Below are 21,950 nucleotides of genomic sequence, written 5' to 3' on the forward strand. Positions count from 1 at the left end.
GAAAATCGTTTCAGTAGTTTTGGAATTTAATTTATCGCGAAATTACAGACAGACAGACGCGGCCGGGGTACTTTGTTTTATAATATATAGTGATGTTAGAAAGAACTACTAAATAAGTAACTTTACTTTTAGTACAATCATAAATGATTTCAGGGAATAAAATATATTTAGATCTTAGTTAATAAAACTGAAGAAAATTTTACTTAGAACTCGAGTTTGCGTAGGCATATGCTTAATATAGTTACGTATACATGTGCGAAGGTTTTGCGCGTGGGTGTATTTTAAGTCTAGCGCACTCTTGTTTCAGATTACCATTTATTATATTCTTAAATCTTTTTCGGTAATTATACACCAGAGAAATAAAATTACATCTGTATTAATTTTTACGAACGTGCTCTCACTGTGAATAGAATTATTTACATATTTACTTTGATGTTTACGTAAATTCCACTGAGTAATACGATCAAAAAAGGATACTGAAATATTGTAATTTATTTTGAAGAATAAACAAATCTAAACCAATTAAATTAAAGGCAATAAACAAATGAATTCTGAAAATTCAAATAAAGATAATGTAATTGTTACGAAGATTGGTGTATTTAAATAGAAAATTTACGGAGAATGTAATTACGATTGCTATTGCCGATTGCTCACACATGTGATGGAATTGCGTGAAATTAGTCACATTCAGGATTCCTTACGAAGTTATCCTGCAACGCCGAGCACGAGAAGAATTATAAACACAAATTAAGAACATGAAAATTCAGTGATGCTTGGGTTAGAACCCGAAATCACCGGTTAAACAGCACGCGTTCAAACCACTAGGGCATCTCGGCTCTGAATTTTCTCTTGCGTGTGCATAATTCATTTCATGGTCGGCTCTAAATAAAAACAGTGAGAAGACCGGCGTGTGTAACCTGTATTAGAGCAGTGCATTGAAGGAACCTTCTAACTACAAAAAAACAGGGTGTCACTCACTAATAATTTACAATTAACTATTATAAAATGAAAGTAAAAGTCTTTACAAAAACAAACAAAGATTAGTGTTAACAAAACACAATAGCTAAGCAAGTTTCAGTTTTATCGTGTTTTCATATACGCGAGAAAATCTGCAAGTGTCGAAAGAAATTCAAAAACATGTAAATCTGAAAATTACAGCTATGAAGATTTCGATTCGAATACTCATTAATGAGAAAGGCTAGAAATCACAAATTTGGTTACTTAAGAATAAAGATTTTACTTTATACAGAAAAATGATATTAATATATTTTTATCAGGAATTGAGATATGATGGATTGGACATGTATCGTAACCAACGAGGAAGCTCATTGGTTAAAACCAAAAATCATGGATTGGACCGCTGAATTGTCACGTACTTAATTTGTATTTTTTATTAAACTCCAACCAACTACCAAATACGGTAATGAATTTTATCATCGAGAGGAAACCTTCGTGTGTCACCCAAATCTACTACATGTAGAATAAGGTCCAAGCCTTTCCAAGATTTGACTTTACCTAACCGATGATATCTTTACGATTCTGAGCAGCTTGATGATGAAGGAAAAAATCAAGTAAAAATTAGTACTTCAATATAGCAAATATTTATGGTCTGTATTGATAATCCCAAACAAGCAAATAGCTTATGTGACTATACGTATTACAACGTTCTCTGAAGTTAAATACTACGTAGTTGTCATAAATCTATCCTTTAATAAGCCAATTAATTACAACCTCATGATTAACGACCCGCCACTCCCTAACCGATGGTTAATTCTACTTGATATTATGAACTCGTGAACTCAACGCATGATTTCACCCGGAATTACTTTTGCAAAAACAAATTTATATTAAAGAGATATTTTTTGGGTATTTGGCACATTTCACGCAATCGTCATTGTGACGTGATCTAAATGGTACTCTCATATTATTGTACTTTACAGTTTTATGGTGAACGTATGTGTTGTACCATGTATTTGAACGTAACGGGCGTATAGATCAGTGGTTGGTATATCATTCGTTAAAGTCGGGATGGATAGCTATAATATCATCATCATCCTGTTCTTGTACACTGCTGACCGAGAGTACCATCTGCAGCTTTTATTTTCCATTCTCTGCCAGACTTTACGTATATTGACATTTCACCTATCTGAAAGACGTCCCATGCTCAACTTGCCAAGGCATGGTCTGTATTTCAGAACACGTCTTCAACCAGTCCACCTCCACTTTAGTTTACCTTTATTATACTAAACATAAACATATATTAGAGTTCTCAGCTTAATTGGTCAATATTAAAAAATCAAACCTGCATATTATCAAAACAAACGGAAAACCTCTACTAATAGGTATAGACCTCGCTCCACAACCCTGAGCTTCTCGCGGCCAACTTTCCACAACTCTCATAACATTTTCAGTCTACCTTGTAGGGCCTTTCTATGCTGCGTAGCATGCATAGCATAAAATACTTCAACTGTATCCACTAAATCGCAGTGGTGGAAACAGTCCATCTCCAATTTGCTACTTTACTATCCAATGGCTAAATATCATGGAGTACCCGCATAATCCACCAATTGCGCATTTGACCATCCTAAATGTGATTTAATCAATATCGCTATTATGTAAATTAAGAATATTGTGACGCGCAGAAACAGACTTTAATTTCAAGGAGGTCGAAGGACTTTTATTAATACAATTTTATTACGTCGAGAATATATATTTTATAACGAGAGCATCAACTTTAGGTATTAAAACTTTTATTCAAGTAGAGTATAAAATTATTAAGTCGTTATTTTACCATTTTATTATGATAGGTGGACAGACTGGCACACGACTGGCATGATAGACTAGTAAATCACAATCCTGTATAAACAATAATACTGTAAAAAATAATAACGATCCATTATCAAATCATCAACATGTTACCTACCTTGAAAACTAAGGAGCAATGTCCCTTGTGCCTGTAATAACACTGGCTCACTAGCCCTTCAAACGGGAACAAAGGAATGATAAGTAAAGCTGCTTAACAGTAGAATTGACAGTGTGAGATACCGATACACGAAAATCCACAATTTAAAATCAAGATATTTTTATCAATATTATCCCATTATATAGACCGGTTTCTTTCGATTATTTCTTTAAAAAATCTTGGTGCCAATGATTATAATTTAATTTGATTGACTTATACGTATGAGTTATATAAATACTTTAAAAATATCACATTTGCATAGTGTGATATTAGCTAAAGAGATAGGTTTTTTTGTCTAAGTTCAATTATGCGAATCGTACATACTAATTGGTATAATTAACAATATATTTATACACGTCTTCTATATCGTCACGCCATATAAATTTATCCTTACCCCAAGAAAGAAGAAAGAACTTCCATCAGATGTTTCACATCAAAAACTATTACTAAATACTAAATAACTAACATCGCTACAATATATTACTAAACTAGATAACTAGAAACCGTGACTTATAACTTAAACGCTCACAAGTTTAAATTAACAAAAAAAAAATATTTTTCCATTTTACTCGTTATTAAATCAGGTATCTGAAAGTCCCGTCAAAATCAGTCCAGCCGTTCCAGAGATTAGCCGGAACAAACACATAGACAAATATCGAAAAACAAAAATTTTGGTACATGTACCGTGTACCATACATATGCATTAAGTAAAAAGCAGTTATACATTACAAAGACACACCAATTTTATTACATACATAGAAGATTACGACAGTATTGTGTGATAGCACTCTTACAAATGAAATTGTTTTTCTTCAAAGAGAGTAAAGCTAATCTTGTACTGTGATCCATTTTCCAAATGAATACAATACTTAAATGTTTCGTTAAGTATTTGATTTATATATTAAGTTGTGTTCATATTGGTTAAGATTATCTTCTCGAATTGTGCTTAGTGGCTAAATATATAATCCTAGTAATATATTCACTTGGTGGTAGGGCTTTGTGCGAGCCCGTCTGGGTAGGTACCACCCACTCATCAGTTATTCTACCGCCAAATAACAGTAGTCAGTATTGTTGGTGGCGCAGTGACGATGTAAGGAATAGTTAATATTTCTCACAGCGTCATTGTCTATGGGTGATGGTGACCACTTACCATCAGGTGGCCCATATGCTCGTCCGCCAACCTATACCATAAAAAAAAAAAGAAAATAAATAAATAGTAGTTCTTTCAACGCACATAACATAATATAAGGTGTCTACACAATATTGTCAACAAACAAAAAGGTTCATATTCCACCACGCTGTTTCAATGCGGGTTGGTGGAATACACATGTGGCAGAATTGCTATGAAATTAGACACATGCAGGTTTCCTCACGATGTTTTCTTTCACCGCCGAGCACGAGATGAATTATAAACATAAATTAATCACTTGATTAATCAGTTGCAGCCTGGGTTTGAACCCGCGATCATCGGTTAGGATGCACGCGTTCTAACCACTATGCCATGTGGGCTCACAATATTGTCGTTTAATTGAAAAATGAAACACATTAAAGTCATAAATGTGAAACTTCGTAGTTTTAGAATCAGATTAAAAATAATACATAGTCTGAGGTTTCCTGACGTATCTGAATAGTTTCATTGAAACGCTAGGAGCATTCACAAACTTCATATCGATTGACGAAATCGTTAATACATCAAAATGTATAGAAATGTCTTAAGTATTTGATATATTACGTGACCAAAGATTGACGAAGGAATGACGGAAGGACGATATCTTTTCTCTGATTCGAAACGAATACCAATTTGTCCAAGAAAGTTTGGCGTTGAAATAATACATACATTATTTTTTTATTTATTTTGCAAACAATTTTTGCTTACATTTTTAGTTTTAGGGCTGATTTACAAACTAGGTTTCTCTCTGTTTTGGAAGTCAGCTCTTTCCCAAATTTAAAGTACATAATTGTTTCTAATAAGTAACAAAAAAAAACAATAAAACAAACACAAAAATGACGGTAATGAATTAAAATCTACTAACCCGCATTGGAACAGCGTATTGGAATATGTTCCAAAACCTTCTAAGTAGGAGAGGAAGCCTTAAGCCAGCAGTGGGAAATTAACGGGCATTTATTTTGAGCACGCGCGCGTGTTTTCTATATCTGTATATATGTTTTTTATGTATGTGGTGTGCTATGAGTGGATGCATTCATATATGCAACGATTTTTTAAGTATCATATTATTTAAGTTCGGTTTATTAAAGTAGTTATATAATATTCTTTAAACGCTATCAGCCAGGGAGTATCACAAGTGGGTACAACCACAAATGTACTTGCTATTTCTTCATCCTCATGATTCGATGAAACAGCAAATGATATACTCGGAAATACAACACCCAGACTATACACTTTTCGAGGAATGGCAGTGTAAATACTGACAATTTCCAAACATAAAGTTGATACTGAGAAATTCCTATCAGAGAACTAATAAATTTTGATATTCACGTCCTACAGGTTCCGCCTAATAGCAACCCACTGTACTATTGAAGTCGATAAGAGATACCATAAATAGAAGAGAAGCAAACATAGCGTCTACTCTTACATTATGATTGTGTATGTATATTGTGTGTTCCGTTTGACGTCTAAAGTCCATTATGAGAGAGTACATTGGTACTTGTTCCGCCGCTAGCCACCAGATGTCTCCGTTTTCCCTCCAAGAATTACTGCTCAGTGGCGCCCTCAACTTTCTTAGCGATGTTTCGTTCCACAAGCCGCCATATTTTTTCGTCATTGTTGCGTTGTTCTTCGAACCGCGTGCTAAAGCTGCTTATCGAAATTTGTCTATAAAATTATTTTGAACTTTTGAGAAGTGAAGTAAAAAGTTCTGTTTTCGTTTTTCCTATTTCGTGGTCGTGATTATTATGGAAACTAACGACCAAGAAAACGTGACTGCAAATTCGCGAAAGCGTCGTCTTAGCTCGATTTCGGAGTCTCGCGCCGGTATCGTTAACGATACAATGTCGGAAGGTGCTCTGGGCACCACGCGTTTGACTGTTCGTTCTAGACGTTCATCGAGCCCTAGTGACAGTGATAGTGACGAAAGTGTTGTGAGTAAGGAGTCACAGCCTACACCGAAGCGCGTGCGCCGCTCGCGCCGCACGCGCTGCTCGCGCTGCTCGCGCGGCTCCCGAGGCTGCGTTTCGGGCTCTACGGTGAAAGACGACGAATTGCATCAAAGGTTTGAGGCCCTCTCGCAACATCTGGTGAGTTACATCCAAAATATTTTGCAACCGGGTGCTGCGCAAACACCTAGGGCAGTAATACCCTCACAACCTGCATTAGAGGAAAGATCGACACCTTTTCTCGTTAAACCTATTCCTGACAGTCGCGGCGGTGACCTACCCGCAAATATTAATAAGTTAGTGGTAGGTGATATAGCGAAGTTGGATCTTACTATCAAAGAACCCACAATTGCAAGAGCCAATAACGAACGCGTTGCTAAAATGATGTCGGTACAACGTTTGGATTCTGAAGACTGGAACTCTGTGCGCTATACCGAAACTCAAAAGAAGTACGTCGCGTTCCCGGGTTTCATGGAACTAAAAGTGAACGAGGAATTGCGAAAATTTGATGATCCTAAGGCTCCATTGCGATGGTTTCAAATGGAGCGGAGTTTTGCAGCGTTGTCCAATGCTGTTATGGCTCAAAATGAGTCCGTAAATCAAGCTTTACAATCTCTCAATGATTGGTCGGCGGTAAACCAATCTCAGCTCTCTCCGTCATCCATTTATGAGAAACTGAAAGAACTTTTCGGAACCGATTCGCCCTATAAAAGCGTAACACACGATATTTTTCAAATAATTTGCGGAAAACGTGCAGAGGTGTTGGAACTTCGTCGTCGTGCTATTGTCAAGGCTATTAAAGGTACGTACGTTCGAGAAAACATAGAGAAAATACCTCCCTCGGCCGAATATATGTTCAACCCTCAGGCTTTATCTGCGTATGTGCAAAAAATAGGGGGGGTGGACAAACTACACAAACAATATGCCGCATCAACAACTTCTACGGTTTCTCGGCCTGTGTCCTCTAGCCCGTCAACGTCTAAAGACAATTTGAATTTTCGTATTCGCCCTGCAAAGCCGGGAACCAATACAACCTTTAAAATAGATAGAAAAGACTTCAGTGCTCATCGCAACCAAATCAATTCTAGCTCAAGCCAAAAGGGAGGACATAAAAGCCACAAGCAAAGTAAACAAAACTTTAAAAGTAAATGACTCGAGTGGTTTCTAAGGCTCTTTCAAAAGAAGTAGGCCGCCTTGAATCCTCCACAGGCTATATTAAAAATGGTATCTGGTGCCCGCATTCCTTTCAACCAAGCGCCACCATTAATTCTTCCAACAAAAGAAGTTTTGAAGGAATACCAGACTCCAAAATCGAAGTTAATGTCAATCGAGTTACAGAAGATGATTCAAACTCGTGTTCTAGAGCCTGCACCCCGTACCCCAAGTTTCATTTCCCCGTTGTTCATCATAACAAAGAGCAATGGAAAAAATCGAGTAATTTTCAATCTGAAAGCCCTAAATGGATACCTGACACCAAAACATTTCAACTTGATAAATCACCATCAGACCCCCAATTTCCTTCAATCAGGAGACAGGATGGCCAAGCTAGATCTCAGCCAAGCCTATTACCATTTGCCTATCAAAGTACAGCACAGGCGCTACCTACGCATCAGCTACGAAGGCAAATTGTGGCAAATGACCTGCCTCCCGTTCGGCATAGCGGCGGCACCAAAAATGTTCGCATCCCTGACGAACTGGACTGCAGAAATGCTTCGAAAGCAAGGACTGCGTTTAATTTTATACCTGGACGACTACCTCCTAGCTCATCAGTCCAGGGAACAGCTGGAAGCCCAAGTAAAAATTGCTATCAAATTCCTAACCAGTCTCGGATGGTATGTCAACTTGGAAAAATCCATCCTCACTCCGACGAGGTCAATAGAATTTCTGGGTATAAATTGGGACACACAAATCAACACCAAGTCCCTTCCCCAAGAAAAGGTCTCAAAAGTGGGTCAGTACATTCAAGCTCGGCTTGCAACAGGCAATTGGACCCTCAAGCAGGCTCAACGCCTCTTAGGGTATCTCAACTTTGCAACCTTCATCACTTACCGGGGAAGGTTGCATTGCCGAACTCTGCAACGCCACAGCAACAAGCTTTGTCTGAACCCTCGAGCCCCAATGAAGTTCTCGGAGGAAGTCTATCAAGTTTTGGAATGTTGGTTGGACAACATACATCAAGTGACTCCAATCCATCACGAGATGATGACAACGAATTACATCGTTACGGACGCATCCGATATACAATGGGGAGCTCTAGTCAACAGCAAGAGATTACAGGGTGCTTGGACTCGGCAACAGCAAAGTTGGCATTGCAACATGAAAGAAATGTATGCAATGATCGCTGCAATATCAGCCGAAACAAAGAATTTGAAAGACTCGACTGTGATCCTGCAGAGCGACAACCGGACTGTGATAGCCTTCATAAGAAACGAAGGCGGAACCAGGTCAGGGCCTCTCTTAGAGCTTACCAAGGTAACGCTGACGTTAGTGGACAGCCTCAACACTGTACTCCGCCCACACCACCTCCCGGGAGTTTACAATACGGAAGCCGACCACCTCTCGCGCAAGCGCGTCGCTCCCGAGTGGCATCTATTGCCCGAGGCTACAGAAAAGATTTTCGACGTTTGGGGAACACCCGTAATCGACCTATTTGCGTCAAATCTCGCGCATGTTGTTTCAACATATGTCTCATTAGACTTGGCAGACTTGAACGCTTGCTTTCACGAGGCTTTCAGCAGGCACTGGCATTACGATCTGGCCTGGATTTTCTGCCCACCCAGCCTCCTGCCTCGAGTGCTCCATCATCTCAACTCAGCATCAGGCAGATGTATAATAATAACGCCCAAGTGGAAGAAACCATTTTGGCGCCCAGATCTCAAAAACAGATCACTGACTCGACCGAGGAAGATTCAGGACTTGGAAACAAATCTCATAGACACATCCACAGGGTGTCCACCGGCTCAAGTGGACGGACTGAACCTGGAAGCTTGGCTCATTTTGGGTGGGATTCGTTGACCCACAACTGGTCTGTGGAAGAGAGACAGCTTCTGTCATCCTGCTGGCGCGGTTCCACGCTTAAAACTTACATCCCGATATGGACGAAGTGGTCGCGCTGGTGTAAAAGCAGTGGCATCGATCTGCGTATGCCCACGCCAGCCGAGGTCGCACGCTACTTAGCCCACCTACACATAAAAGATAATTTAGCTTATCGTACCATATTAGTGCATAAGAGCGCAATATCAACAATCTGTGAGACTATCTCCACCGCGAAGATTTCCTCCAGCCACATAGTCAAGCACGTGCTAAAAGCTATCTCCATAGCAAAACCTCCTACGCCCAAGATCCCTATTTGGGATGCAAGAATAGTCATCAGGCATCTAAAACTCGTTAACCCAGATCCTACTAGCCTTTACGAAGTTTCGAAACACACCGCCACGCTTTTGTTGTTAGCATCGGGGCGTAGGATGCACGATCTGACCCTTTTACATTGTGATGCAAATCATTTCGTGGACAATTCAGACTCAATCACTCTAACACCTTCGTTTGGGTCGAAAACAGATACCAGATCACATTGTCAATCAGACTGGATACTCTCAGCTGCACCTAAAAGAAATATTGATCCGGTATTTTGGGTAAGAACTCTAAAAGAAATATCAGGAAGCTCGAGAGGGTCTATATCAAATCTTTTTATTACTACTTGAGGCGTTGTGAAGCCAGCCACACCGACTATAATTGGTGGCTGGGTAAAGAAAGTTTTATCTGAAGCTGGCATCCAAGCTTCACCAGGTAGCTTCAGATCGGCGGTTTCATCCTTGAACTGGCTGGAAAAGTATAATATTAATGATATTCTAAATAAAGCTAATTGGCAACACGAAAGTACATTTAGAAAATTCTATTGTAAACCAATTCAATCCGCCATGATTGTAGATTCAGAAAAATCCTTATCCCGATTTTTCTCTTCTAATTAATCACTTACTAATTCACTGATTATTATTAACTTAATTCTTTAATTTTGTTCAATTGAGTGTAAATTTATTTTTTCATTGTAATCATACATTATATTTTTAATATAAGCAACCATTATCACATTGTTGCGTTGTTTATTTTTTAATAAAATTTCATCCACAAGCCACCAGGAGATAACAAACAAGTCTCTCATAATGGACTTCAGACATCAAACGGACCACCTAATATACAAATTTTACCTATAAAATAAAATTTTTATTATGTTTCCTGGGACGTCTGAAGTCCAGGTGATGTCTTCCTGGTGAGCCATCATCATTATGAACTCCCAATGACGAAAAAATATGGCGGCTTGTGGAACGAAACATCGCTAAGAAAGTTGAGGGCGCTACTGAGCAGTCATTCTTGGAGGGAAAACGGAGACATCTGGCGGCTAGCGGCGGAACAAGTACAATGTACTCTCTCATAATGGACTTCAGACGTCCCAGGAAACATAATAAAAATTTTATTTTATAGGTAAAATTTGTATATTCTCATTGTGTTTTTTTGTTTCTTTATCATTTATGGTGATTATTTCTGCGTTGAGTTCAGAATAGTTCCAATGTAATTATATTCATGATGTATAAGAAGACTAGTTTCCACTCGCGGCAACGCCCGCCTGTGATTGTATGTGGGTGCCAGTATTAAGTATTTTTTTTTGGTAATAAGTTAGCTACGTGCTGTTCCAGACATCTCTTTAACTCTCTAACCAATTTCGTTCTGACGCGTCGTCTATAACACTAGTAAAATTATTTATAAACATACAAGCACCGCTTATTTTAGGCACATCTCTATTTTTCTCCACTTAAACGTAAAGACTACAGACTCAGTATCAAACATTGGACTGTCATGCTATTTGTTATCACTGACTTTACTTGGTAGTAGATCTATCACTCATCAGATATTCTACCGCTAAACAACAGTACGCAGTATTGTTGTGTTCCGGTTTGAAGGGTGAGTGAGCCAGTGTAACTACAGGCACAAGGGCCATAACATCTTAGTTCCCAAGGTTGGTGGCGCAATGTAAGGAATAGTTAATATTTCCTACAGCGTCATTGTCTATGGGTGATGGTGACCACTTACCAGTAGATGAACATATGCTCGCCCGCCAACCTATACCACAAAAAAAAAACTGACCTTTAGAAGGTTTGCCTTTCCTCTGCAATTATTCAAGTATAGAACGCTTGCTTTTTAAAACATGAGATTCTATTTTATATTTAGTATTTACATAAATTTTGCGCACTACACATTCAAATCAAAATAAACTTTTTTTAAGTAGGCTTTTACAAACAATTTCGAATCGTAATTTAACAATTAAGTGAAGCTACCACCGTTTCGGAAAGTAGATTCTACCGAGAGAAGTGGATTCTTCCTCTTTTTCAACATTTAAAAAAAACAGTCATATTAGTTAAATAGAATTATATAGTATGTAATGTATCCTGAATGGAAGTCAACAGGTATTAAGTTGATGTTGTTATTTATAGCAATTGTTCTCCATGTAGTTATGTTTAATTTTAGTTAAGCAGACTTCTATTTTTGTGAAGGAGCTGAGATGGCCCAGTGGTTAGAACGCGTGTATCTTAGTTGATGTTTGCGAGTTCAAACCCAGGCAAGCACCACTATATATATGTGCTTAATTTGTGTTTAAAATTCATCTCGCGCTCGGCGGTGAAGGAAAACATCGTGAGGAAACCTGCACGTGTCTAATTTCATCGAAATTCTGCCACATGTGCTTTCCACCAACCCGCATTGGAACAGCGTGGTAGAATATGTTCTAAACCCTTACCCTTAATGGAAGAGGAGGCCTTATCTGAGCAATGGGAAATGTACAGGCTGTTACTTTACTTCTGAAATAAAATAATCTCGTAAATACAAAAAAGCACTTATTGTGTTTGTAGAAAAAGCGTTCTCATCAAAATAAGGGTCTCATCAAATCTGGCTTTCTGTAATACCGTTCGTAATGTTTGTCTAGTGGCCTGCCTTTACCCAAGATTACGGGTTCAATATCATTACCATGACTGAGGTTTTATGTGCGTAATTTGTATTTATAATTAATTTATTGCATTTAGTATAAGCAACTATTCTCAGGTTCGTTACCCCAAAAAATATAGGAGAACTTTTCCTAGATTTTCGACGAAGAATTTTATTTATTTCAAAGACAATATGGGCGATGGTGACCATCATGAGGTGGCCCTATTGCCGTCCATCTTACCTATATCAATTAAAAAAGCTTATACCTATCTACGACGAGTTGACCATCAGTATATTATTTAATCATAATAGTCTATTTGGTTTTTAAAATCCATTTTATATTATTTAGTATAGGTTAAAGAACCCAGAAAAAATTGTTTTTTTTTTTATATTTCTAGTACATATTTGCCGAAAAACATTATATTAAAAATTCCATATTGAAATAGCGCGCGAAAACGCTAATTGGACAATATGGTGCTGCAATAGGGTCGGTGACATCACTTGTCTGTATTTTATTTTCTCATTGCTCGGCGGTGAAGGAAAATATCGTTAGGAAACCTGCGTGTGTCTAATTTCAAAGAAATTCTGCCACATGTGTATTCCATCAAACCGCATTGGAACAGCGTATTTTATACTTTGTTTCGTTTTATGATAACAATAGACAACTTCCACGTTTTGCGTTCGAGGTGTGAAAAAATTGAATGTTTTCCAACACCATATTAATGCTGTTTATTGTTAAACTTAAAATGAATGAACTAACTTTGATGATAATCTTATTTACTGAGAAAGTTGTGTACGAGGCACGAGTACTATGTTTGGAAAACTACGTGACTTGAATAAGGAATATTAGTTTTATATTTTTGTACTTTATTACGTAACACAAAAAGTATACATTATATAAAACACGACCTCAATTATATATAATTTGTCTTCTAGCTTGACTTAAGAATGAGAGTGACTCAGTGGATAGAACACGTAATCATAAGCAAAAATCTGGTCTTCAAATCCAGGCAATACAACACTAAGCATTGGAAATTTTGATTGAATTTATTATTAACTGTAGATATGAGCTCTGCATTGGAACAACATAACATCATAATCTCTAAGCTATATTCTTAGTAGGCTCTAAAAATGTAGGCTGTAAAAATGGCTCTAAGTCTCGAAAAAGGTCTCTAATTGGGGAGTCTTTCCCCCAATGAGAGACATTTATTACCGTTTTATTATTTTATTGCTTAAGAGAAAAACATTTGTGGGTAAAACGCAATATATTATTAAAATGAAATCCCTGATGATAATCCTTTGATGAATAGAAAATTCATAATTTTCCTAACGTTATAGAATTAATTAAATTAAAAAAGCGTGGAATTAATACTTATCGAGGCAGGCAGGATAAATAACATACATATATAATTGTAATTAACTAACATGACTGTATTTTTTAATGTTGAAAAGGGGGTCTATTTTCCGAACCGGTAGTAGCTTTAATTAACATATTTGTTAAATGATTATTCAAAAGTGCTTGTAAAAGCCTACTTCAATAAAGTATATTTTGATTCGATTTGATTTAAATAACAAATATGCTGAAGTTATTCATTGTTACAGATACTTGTAAACGTTTGCCTCCTCACGTCAGCTGACCGAGGAAGTTTGTTCCTGGCTAAAGGCACACCGCCCAACAGATATCTGCAGGCTAAACTATTCGACGTCACGAGAGATACAGGCAAGTATCAAGAATGTTTTGTCAATGTATTTCAAAGCCTATTGATGCACACATTCTTTAATATTGAACTAGTTGTTGCCCATTGCTTCGTTTAAATAGATATATAGATATATCGAATTGAATACAGATAGACATATATTTTTAATATTCGTATAGATACTTAGTCAATCTTGTAGATTGGCCATTGGGCGATTAGTGCTCACAACCGCTTATAAATATTAGTACTAAGTATATCTTAACCATTCCATACATAACCAATGCTCCACCAACCTTGGTAAAGAATATGTTATATATGCCAATTGCATGTATGTGCGTCTTCAAATTGGAAGACAAATGCTGAGCACCGCTGTTTGGTGGCTAATATATTGGGTGAAAAACAAAACTTATCAAGTACTCAAAATAAATAAAATTTTTAACAAAAAGAAAAACCGACTTCAAACAAAACACTATTTTAAAACAAATGAATCTGCACGAAAAAGTAATAAAAATAATTGCGTATTCAACATATTTTTTAGAGTCTTCCTAAGTTAAATGAAATGAAAAATATTAGACTACTTAAAAGTCGATTAACGATTATATCATGTAGTTATAGTTATTGGTATATTTGGAGCTGGTGTCGGAAAGGAAGTCGGTTGATAATCTCATATTTATAAAATATGTTACGGTATTATAGTATTTATTCGCTTCGTAAACAAATTGTCATTTGTCTCGTTAATATGTACGCTTTCCACGGAATTAATTTACTTTACTTAGTTTTTCCCGAAAATCTTCGAAAGCTGAAGTACTTTATTTAAATGATATGTCATTTTTATATACGAAATACTTTCCGATAAATGTCTCGTTGTAATCCGTAATTCAAATAAAGGTTAGCAGAACTCAGTAGGACATTAGGAGCATCACCCAAATAATTCAGAATATTTATTTATAAACAAATATTGTTTGTTTGTCTGGATGATCTAGTTGATTATACATATATGTCACCTTAAGATTAAAAAATTCGCTGGATTACAATCTGTCTCGTTAGTAATATGTCGATATATTGTGAACCGTGAAATATAATTGCAATTTAACGCATTATTTTTCCCTATTTTTATGTTTGACCTAAACTTTTTTTGTCCTATTTAATTTGTGGTGGTAAAAATGTGTTAAGCAATAATTAAATAGAAAGTTCACCTGTGTTTGTGCTTCCATTTGTGCATTGCTATGCGTTTCAGTTAAAACGTGGTTGAAATCGGTATTAATCAGATCAGGAAAATATATTCGTTGTACTGTGGCACATTTGGTTTTCGCTGTCGGCGCATCAGTGTGTGGCCTCATGTGACATACATGGTTTAATTGGTTTTTCATAACCCTTTGTTATGTTTTAGTGTTTCGTTCTCACAATTGAAACATCGCTTCTATAGCGCCATTATAACATCATTGCATATTAATTGCTGATGTATTGGTATTACTTCAATATACCGTTCCATTGCTGACTTTTATTACACAATACAAGTCAATTTAAAAATAGAACACTGTTTTTATTTAAAAAAAATAATAATTACGTATTCATATATGGACTCTTTTTTGTTTTTGAGTGACTTCAACAATAGAGTTGACGTCCAAATCTTTATCTATATGTATAGAAATGTATGTTGGTAAATCTGTTCGTGATAAATAGATTGCGACTTAAACAAATTGTGTCATTATGAAAATTGGCACGAACATATTTTGTTTTAATGGACAATGGTTTTGTGTTTACTTAGTACTATCACAATTGTATTATCACTCAGCAAATCGACTTTTATGCCTTTTATATTTTAGAAATGCGTAATTATTTACAAACAAATTTAGACGTGGTAGAATATAGTAGTATTGCCTTTTCGTATTTATTATTGATGATTAACTACAAGGAAACAAATACCATTTTATTACATCTGATAAAGTGACGTTAAAAACTCAGCTGTCTTAAGTGTTTAAGAGTTGATTTTATATTGCTTCCGTACTCCAAACCAAAATTTTAAAATATTATTATAATTGACGGAAAAAAATAATTAAAAGCAGTGCACTCAAAAAATATCAATACTAGAGTAATATACTTAAGTAAAAGTCTGTAGATATCCCACAGATGGGCTAATTAGGCCTCTCCTTTTTTGAGACAGATGAGAAAGATACCATATTACACAATGCGAATTGGTTATTTTTTTAATATACCAGTTATCACTTTACACATGAAAATTTCCACGCGATGTTTTCCTAATCTAATCGTGAAATGTAAAAACTATATTCAAGCTAATTAAGCACATGAAAGTATTTATGCTTGCTCGGCTTTCAACTCGTAACCTATAATCAAAATTGTGGTGATTAACCACTGGGTCATTTCGACTATTTCTATTTCAATAAAATTTATGAATTTAGTATTAAAGCTAATAAATTCTGTATAGCTCTCAAAATCGTTCGTAAACGCTTAAGCCACGATAATACACTCTCAAATTTGCTTCAGAACTCTAAAACCGTTCTAATAATTCTATTTGAATAAACAAACACTTCTGAATAACGAAATAGACGCTGCGAAGCCAACCAACAGTTATCTACAGAGGTTTTATATAAAAACGAATTTCAAATGACGTTATTATTTTATTCGTGCATTAATTTTATTATTGAAATGTTTTGCATAATATTATCTGTTAATGATTTATGTAATCGCTGCAATTGTTCGTTGATACGAATCGATTAAAATAAATAATATTATTAACGATTTATTATATTTTTGCTCGTTCTATTTGACCTCTTTCGGTTGACCTCTTTGTGTAAAATGTATTTGAATGAATACATTGATGGTATTGTATGAGTACATGGAACATTATAATGAAGCAATAGCAGCGAAAACAGGTCCTGGTATTGCGAAGCAACACTTCTTTTTCCACGTCAAAAGTGCTATTACAATTTCAATCATGAAGTATCGAAATAATATAATTTTATTTTTTATAAGCCAATACATAGTTGGCTCATTATACTTAGTTCTTTCACCATTCTCTCTAGGTGTATTGATAGTGTAAGGATATATTGATAAATGCACACACTACCATGAATTTGCATTCCTATTTTTTAATCTGAGCTTGTAAATAAATCTTCGTGTGACATTGTAATCCAATTTTCTCGTTTACTGCTCAAAGAGAATAATAATTCGCTTCTTTGAGTAAAGGTAAATTGTATAAAGGTTCGGGCAAAACATGTATCTTAATTCGTGTAATGTATGAATATCAAATTGTTGAATGTGTAAATGTGAAATTATCGAGGAATAAAAAAATAAATTTATAACAATAACGCATTGGGCTATTTAAACAATAAAATCTATAATATTTTAATGTCGATTACCATACAAAACCCTGTAATATTAGGCACCTAATTTAGGCAGACTTGAAGAATAATATCTCTGAGGCAAATTTACTTATGTTTCTGCTCACGGCTTTGCTTGCGTGCGAAAATAGGTGGGAGAGATCTGGTACCCCTTTTATATTTCAGTACCCTTAACAATAAATAAACAAATATATAATACTAACTTAGCTACAATGTATATTTATTATTACTTAAAACTATACATCTGCCATAGCTGATAATTAGAATTGTGGGTGATCCCTTTACCGACTACGTTGGGCTCAAACTTCAAGATGATTGAATGAATGATCAATCTAGTACTCGTACCAACGCCCAGTGACGCTGTAAAGGCCAGAAGAGCCAGCAGCACGACTCCAAAAAGACACAAAAAAATCATGATCATGACGAAAGCATACATATCTTTGTACTAGTAGACGCTCGCGGCTTCGCTAGCGTTTTAGGGTGTTGGTTATCATGTGTCAGGCAAAAAAGTAGTATGTGACCTTTCCTGGAGTTCAAGTCAGCTTCATACCAAATTTCATCAAATTTGGTTTAGCGGTTTGGTCGTGGAAGACCGACAAACAGAGTTACTTTCACATTTATAACATTAAAAATATTTAGATAAATTAAACTAGCTCTGTCAGTGCTTATAAAACAAGGACACTGAAATCTGTAAACTTGTGAATAAAATTATACAAAAAAATATATTTACGATTAGAAGACCTATTTTACTGCTAAAAAAATTTAAGGCATAAACAATACTAGACAAATGTGTCACAGAGAAATATTATACTTTCGAAAGTTATAAACCTTTTAAGACAACGTTATACATTGTATAAAAATTTGTCCAACTTTATACATTTCAGAGATAAAGAAAAGTAACAGAAATCAACAACCTTTTTCCATTTCAATCCCAAGGCGACGATTAAAAAACTTTCAGTCCGTTTTTATTATAATTTTAATTTAAATAAAAAATAAGTCTCAAAACCTCGTCCCCGTTGAGACAGTACGAAATATAATCCAGTTGAATAAAATACAAGACGAAACAGCGATAAACTTGATTTATATTTAACTTCAAATTAGAATTTGGTGCAAAAACTTCTCTTATTAGCTTCCCTAATCTTAAAATATTGCTCGTGTTATTATCTTAAAAGCTTTTCACAGTAGCAAAAGATCCGAATCGCATTTTTATTGCCCTTTTGAAATTGTAATTCGAGAGTATTTACTAAATTAGAACGATTTCTGACTCGAAACAAAACAAATAAAAAAAAAATACAAAACTGTGTTGTTTTATTGTCTGTAAGCCAATCGCCAAACACTCGCAATCTAAATACTGTTCAAATTGAAATCGATCCTGATGCGAGAGTTCTTCTGTCCAATTTTACTGAATCCAGTACTACGGATAAACTGGGTACGGGATATGAGGATAAGCCATAAAAAAATGTAAATATTGTTATTGGTTTGCTTGATTTTTGATTTTGTGAAATGAATTTCTGGTTAGATTAGTAAGAATTGAGAAGAAACAGTAAAAGATAAATAAATAAATATGAGACAACATCACATACATTACTCTGATCCCAATGTAAGTAGCTGAAGCACTTGTATTATGGAAATCAGAAGTAACGACGGTACCACATAGCATAAAAGAAAAACAATGGGATGATCGCATTTTCAATTTTTATTTCCAAAATATTATTAGGTTTAAAATAATCCTGTACTTGTTAGTTTACTGAGCTAGACCGATAAATTAAGAAAAAACAATTCAATGGTATAAAAAATGCAAAGGAAAAATAATTATTATATTTTCGCTGGACACGAATATTTATATTCAATTTTGTGGATAGATAATACACATTCTTTTTCCATGCTAGGAGATGCTAAGAATCGCGTTCATTATAGACACAAAATTGCGCCATGAAACCTATTCAATAGGTTATTTTTTGTATATATATTCTCGCTTCCATGACCAATTTAGTTCGCCCAGGGGCACCGCTTGCAACGCTAACAACAATAATATGTATATTGTACCCCTTTTACTTATGCTATTTAAAATATATTATAACAAAACAAGAACTGAAGCTGTATTTAAATAAATGGGCATTCAACGACTATGAAGGTTTTATGAACGTTTAAACTTTAAATGTACATTTAATACAGCATAGATACAGTACGCACACATGCAGACGTATTATAAAGTTCCGTTTAAACTGGGTTAAGTAGAACTTGTGAAATGAGCTACAGTTGAAAATAAATTCTAAAAGATGCGTTGCTGAAGACGAAATTCACTTTTTTTTCGTTTTTCCGACACTAAAGGAAAGTTTTCACTCAAGTCTTTCAAATAAAAACTAGGTACCAGTACATTTAGCGAGATTGCAATAATTGATGGATTTTTTATTTATTTATTTATTTATTTATTTAGTGTACAGGAAACAAACAGTGAAATAATTACAATAGAATAAAGAAAATATAAGACAATTCTTAAACCAAAACAGTTTCCATTTATAAATTAATCATAAGTAAGTACAAAACAAGACATTTTTTATATTTAATAGGTGCATGAAATTATATAATTCATTTACATAATTTAATTTAATATAAAATTTAATTTTTAAATCAAGAAAACATATTTTAATAATAAATAATCAAATTATAATTAATTAATTAAAAAAGCATGAGTAAATTAAGGCTCTTCAGAGTATAATATTTCTTTTACTTGTAGTTTGAATTTTTTAAGGGAGAGATGAAAAATATCACATTCAGTAAATGTTTTATTATACTGTTTAGATGATCTATTAACAAATGCATTTGCTGCATATTTAGTTTTTGTCAATGGAAAATCAAAAATAGATTTGTTCCGACTGCCAGGGCGAGGACACTTGATATTTATTTTAGAAAGGAGATAAGGGGAATCAAATATGTTGTGGATCAATTTATATAAAAACACCATATCACGTTCAAGTCGTCTCTGTTCAGTTGTCGGTATCTTTTCTATTTGATTCAAATTATTTATAGACGAAAATTTTAAATATTTTAAAAACTTTTCCTGAATATTTTCGATTAATTCTATATATTTACTATACTGTGGATTCCAGACAGTGCAAGCGTATTCTAGAATAGGTCTCACAAATGATTTATATAAAAGAGCAAAAGTTGAAACACGCTTAAACTCTCTGGAAATCCTCAGCACAAATCCTAGCATACGAAACGCTTTAGAAGTTATGGAATTTATGTGTTCAACGAAAAGAAGTTTAGAATCGAGTGTTATTCCAAGATCTTTGACCACTGATACACGTTTTATATCATCTTCCTTTAATCGGTAGTTGTAAATGATCACTTTTCTTTTTCTGGTATATGTTATACAATTACATTTCTTTATATTCAAAAACAGCGAATTGGTAGTACAATAATCGCTAAGTAAGTTCAAATCTTTTTGCAGACTAATACAATCATCAGCACTCTTAATAATTTTATAAATTTTTGTATCATCAGCATATAACAGAAATTTAGATGATGCAAATACCGAAACAACATCATTTATATATATATTAAAAAACAGTGGTCCAAGATGTGAGCCTTGAGGGACTCCAGATGGAACGGGTAGAAAAGATGAGCAATACCCTTTCACAGTCACGGCTTGACTTCTATTCAATAAATATGACTTGATCCATCTAAGGAGGTCACCATGTACACCGATGAACTCCATTTTTGCTATTAAGATAGAATGAGAGATTTTGTCAAACGCTTTGGAGTAATCGGTGTACACAACGTCCACCTGATATCCTTTGTCCATTGCAGTCAAAACATAGTCAGTGAATTCACACAAATTAGTTTCAGTTGATTTCTTGTTAATAAATCCATGCTGCTGGTCGATAATTATGGGACGTATGCTTGGAAAAATTTTGTCATAAATTATACGTTCAAAAAGTTTTGGAATTGAACTTAATTTCGAAATAGGTCTATAATTTTTGATATCATGTCTATCTCCATTTTTAAAAATAGGCACAATATAAGACTGTTTCCAAATTGAAGGCATAGTACATGTATGAAGGGAAATACAAAACAATAAATGTAAAGGAACAGATATAGTCATATAGCATTTACTTAGAAAAAGAGGTGGTATACCGTCGGGTCCGCTACCTTTTTTAATATTTAAGGTTTTCAAATACTTACGAACATCAGCAAGTGAAATATCGACAGATGACAAATTAATTGTATTAGCATATCCACTATTATTTTGACTGTTACAGGAAAAATTGTTAAGATGTGTACTATGTTCAAAGGATGTATAGAAATATTCATTAAATAGATTGCTTATTTGCCGACCGTCACTTGTTGAGATATCGTTATAATATAGCCGCTCGGGTATGTCATTTGTGTACTGTTTGGTCTTGACAAATGTCCAAAAACACTTAGAGTTTCTCAAAATATTATTTTCCGCAAAATCAAGATAGTTATCATAGCATGTCTTTTCAACCCTTTTTTGTCTATCACGAAGTAATTTAAAAGTACTGTAATCACTGTAATTATCATACATTTTCCATTTTTTGTGATATTTTAGTTTTTCTTTAATAATTTTAATAAGTGCAGGAGAATACCACGCTGGATACTTACTAAGATCAACAACCACTTTAGAAGGAATATTCTTTATAATTATATCATTGATTATGTAATAGAATTTCTCAACGGATGTGTCAATATCATAGTAATCAAAAATAACCGACCAATCAATATCAGCCAATAATTCATTAATTATTTTATAATCAGCTTTATGAAAAAGTTTAACAATACGAGGAGGGCTAGGAAAGCTACTAATGTTAATATCCA

At 34.8% G+C, this 21,950-nt stretch overlaps 1 protein-coding gene across 1 annotated transcript in view; it reads left to right on the plus strand.

Moving 5' to 3' along the window:
- LOC124539674 (cGMP-specific 3',5'-cyclic phosphodiesterase-like) overlaps positions 1-21,950 on the plus strand; it is a 153,465-nt gene that overhangs the window by 115,970 nt on the left and 15,545 nt on the right. Inside the window, exon 5 of the mRNA XM_047116990.1 lies at positions 13,652-13,769. Coding sequence (XP_046972946.1) covers positions 13,652-13,769 — 118 coding nt within the window. The remainder of the gene's footprint in view (positions 1-13,651; positions 13,770-21,950) is intronic.

Source organism: Vanessa cardui, chromosome 23 (assembly GCF_905220365.1).
Source record: "Vanessa cardui chromosome 23, ilVanCard2.1, whole genome shotgun sequence".
NCBI lineage: Eukaryota > Metazoa > Arthropoda > Insecta > Lepidoptera > Nymphalidae > Vanessa > Vanessa cardui.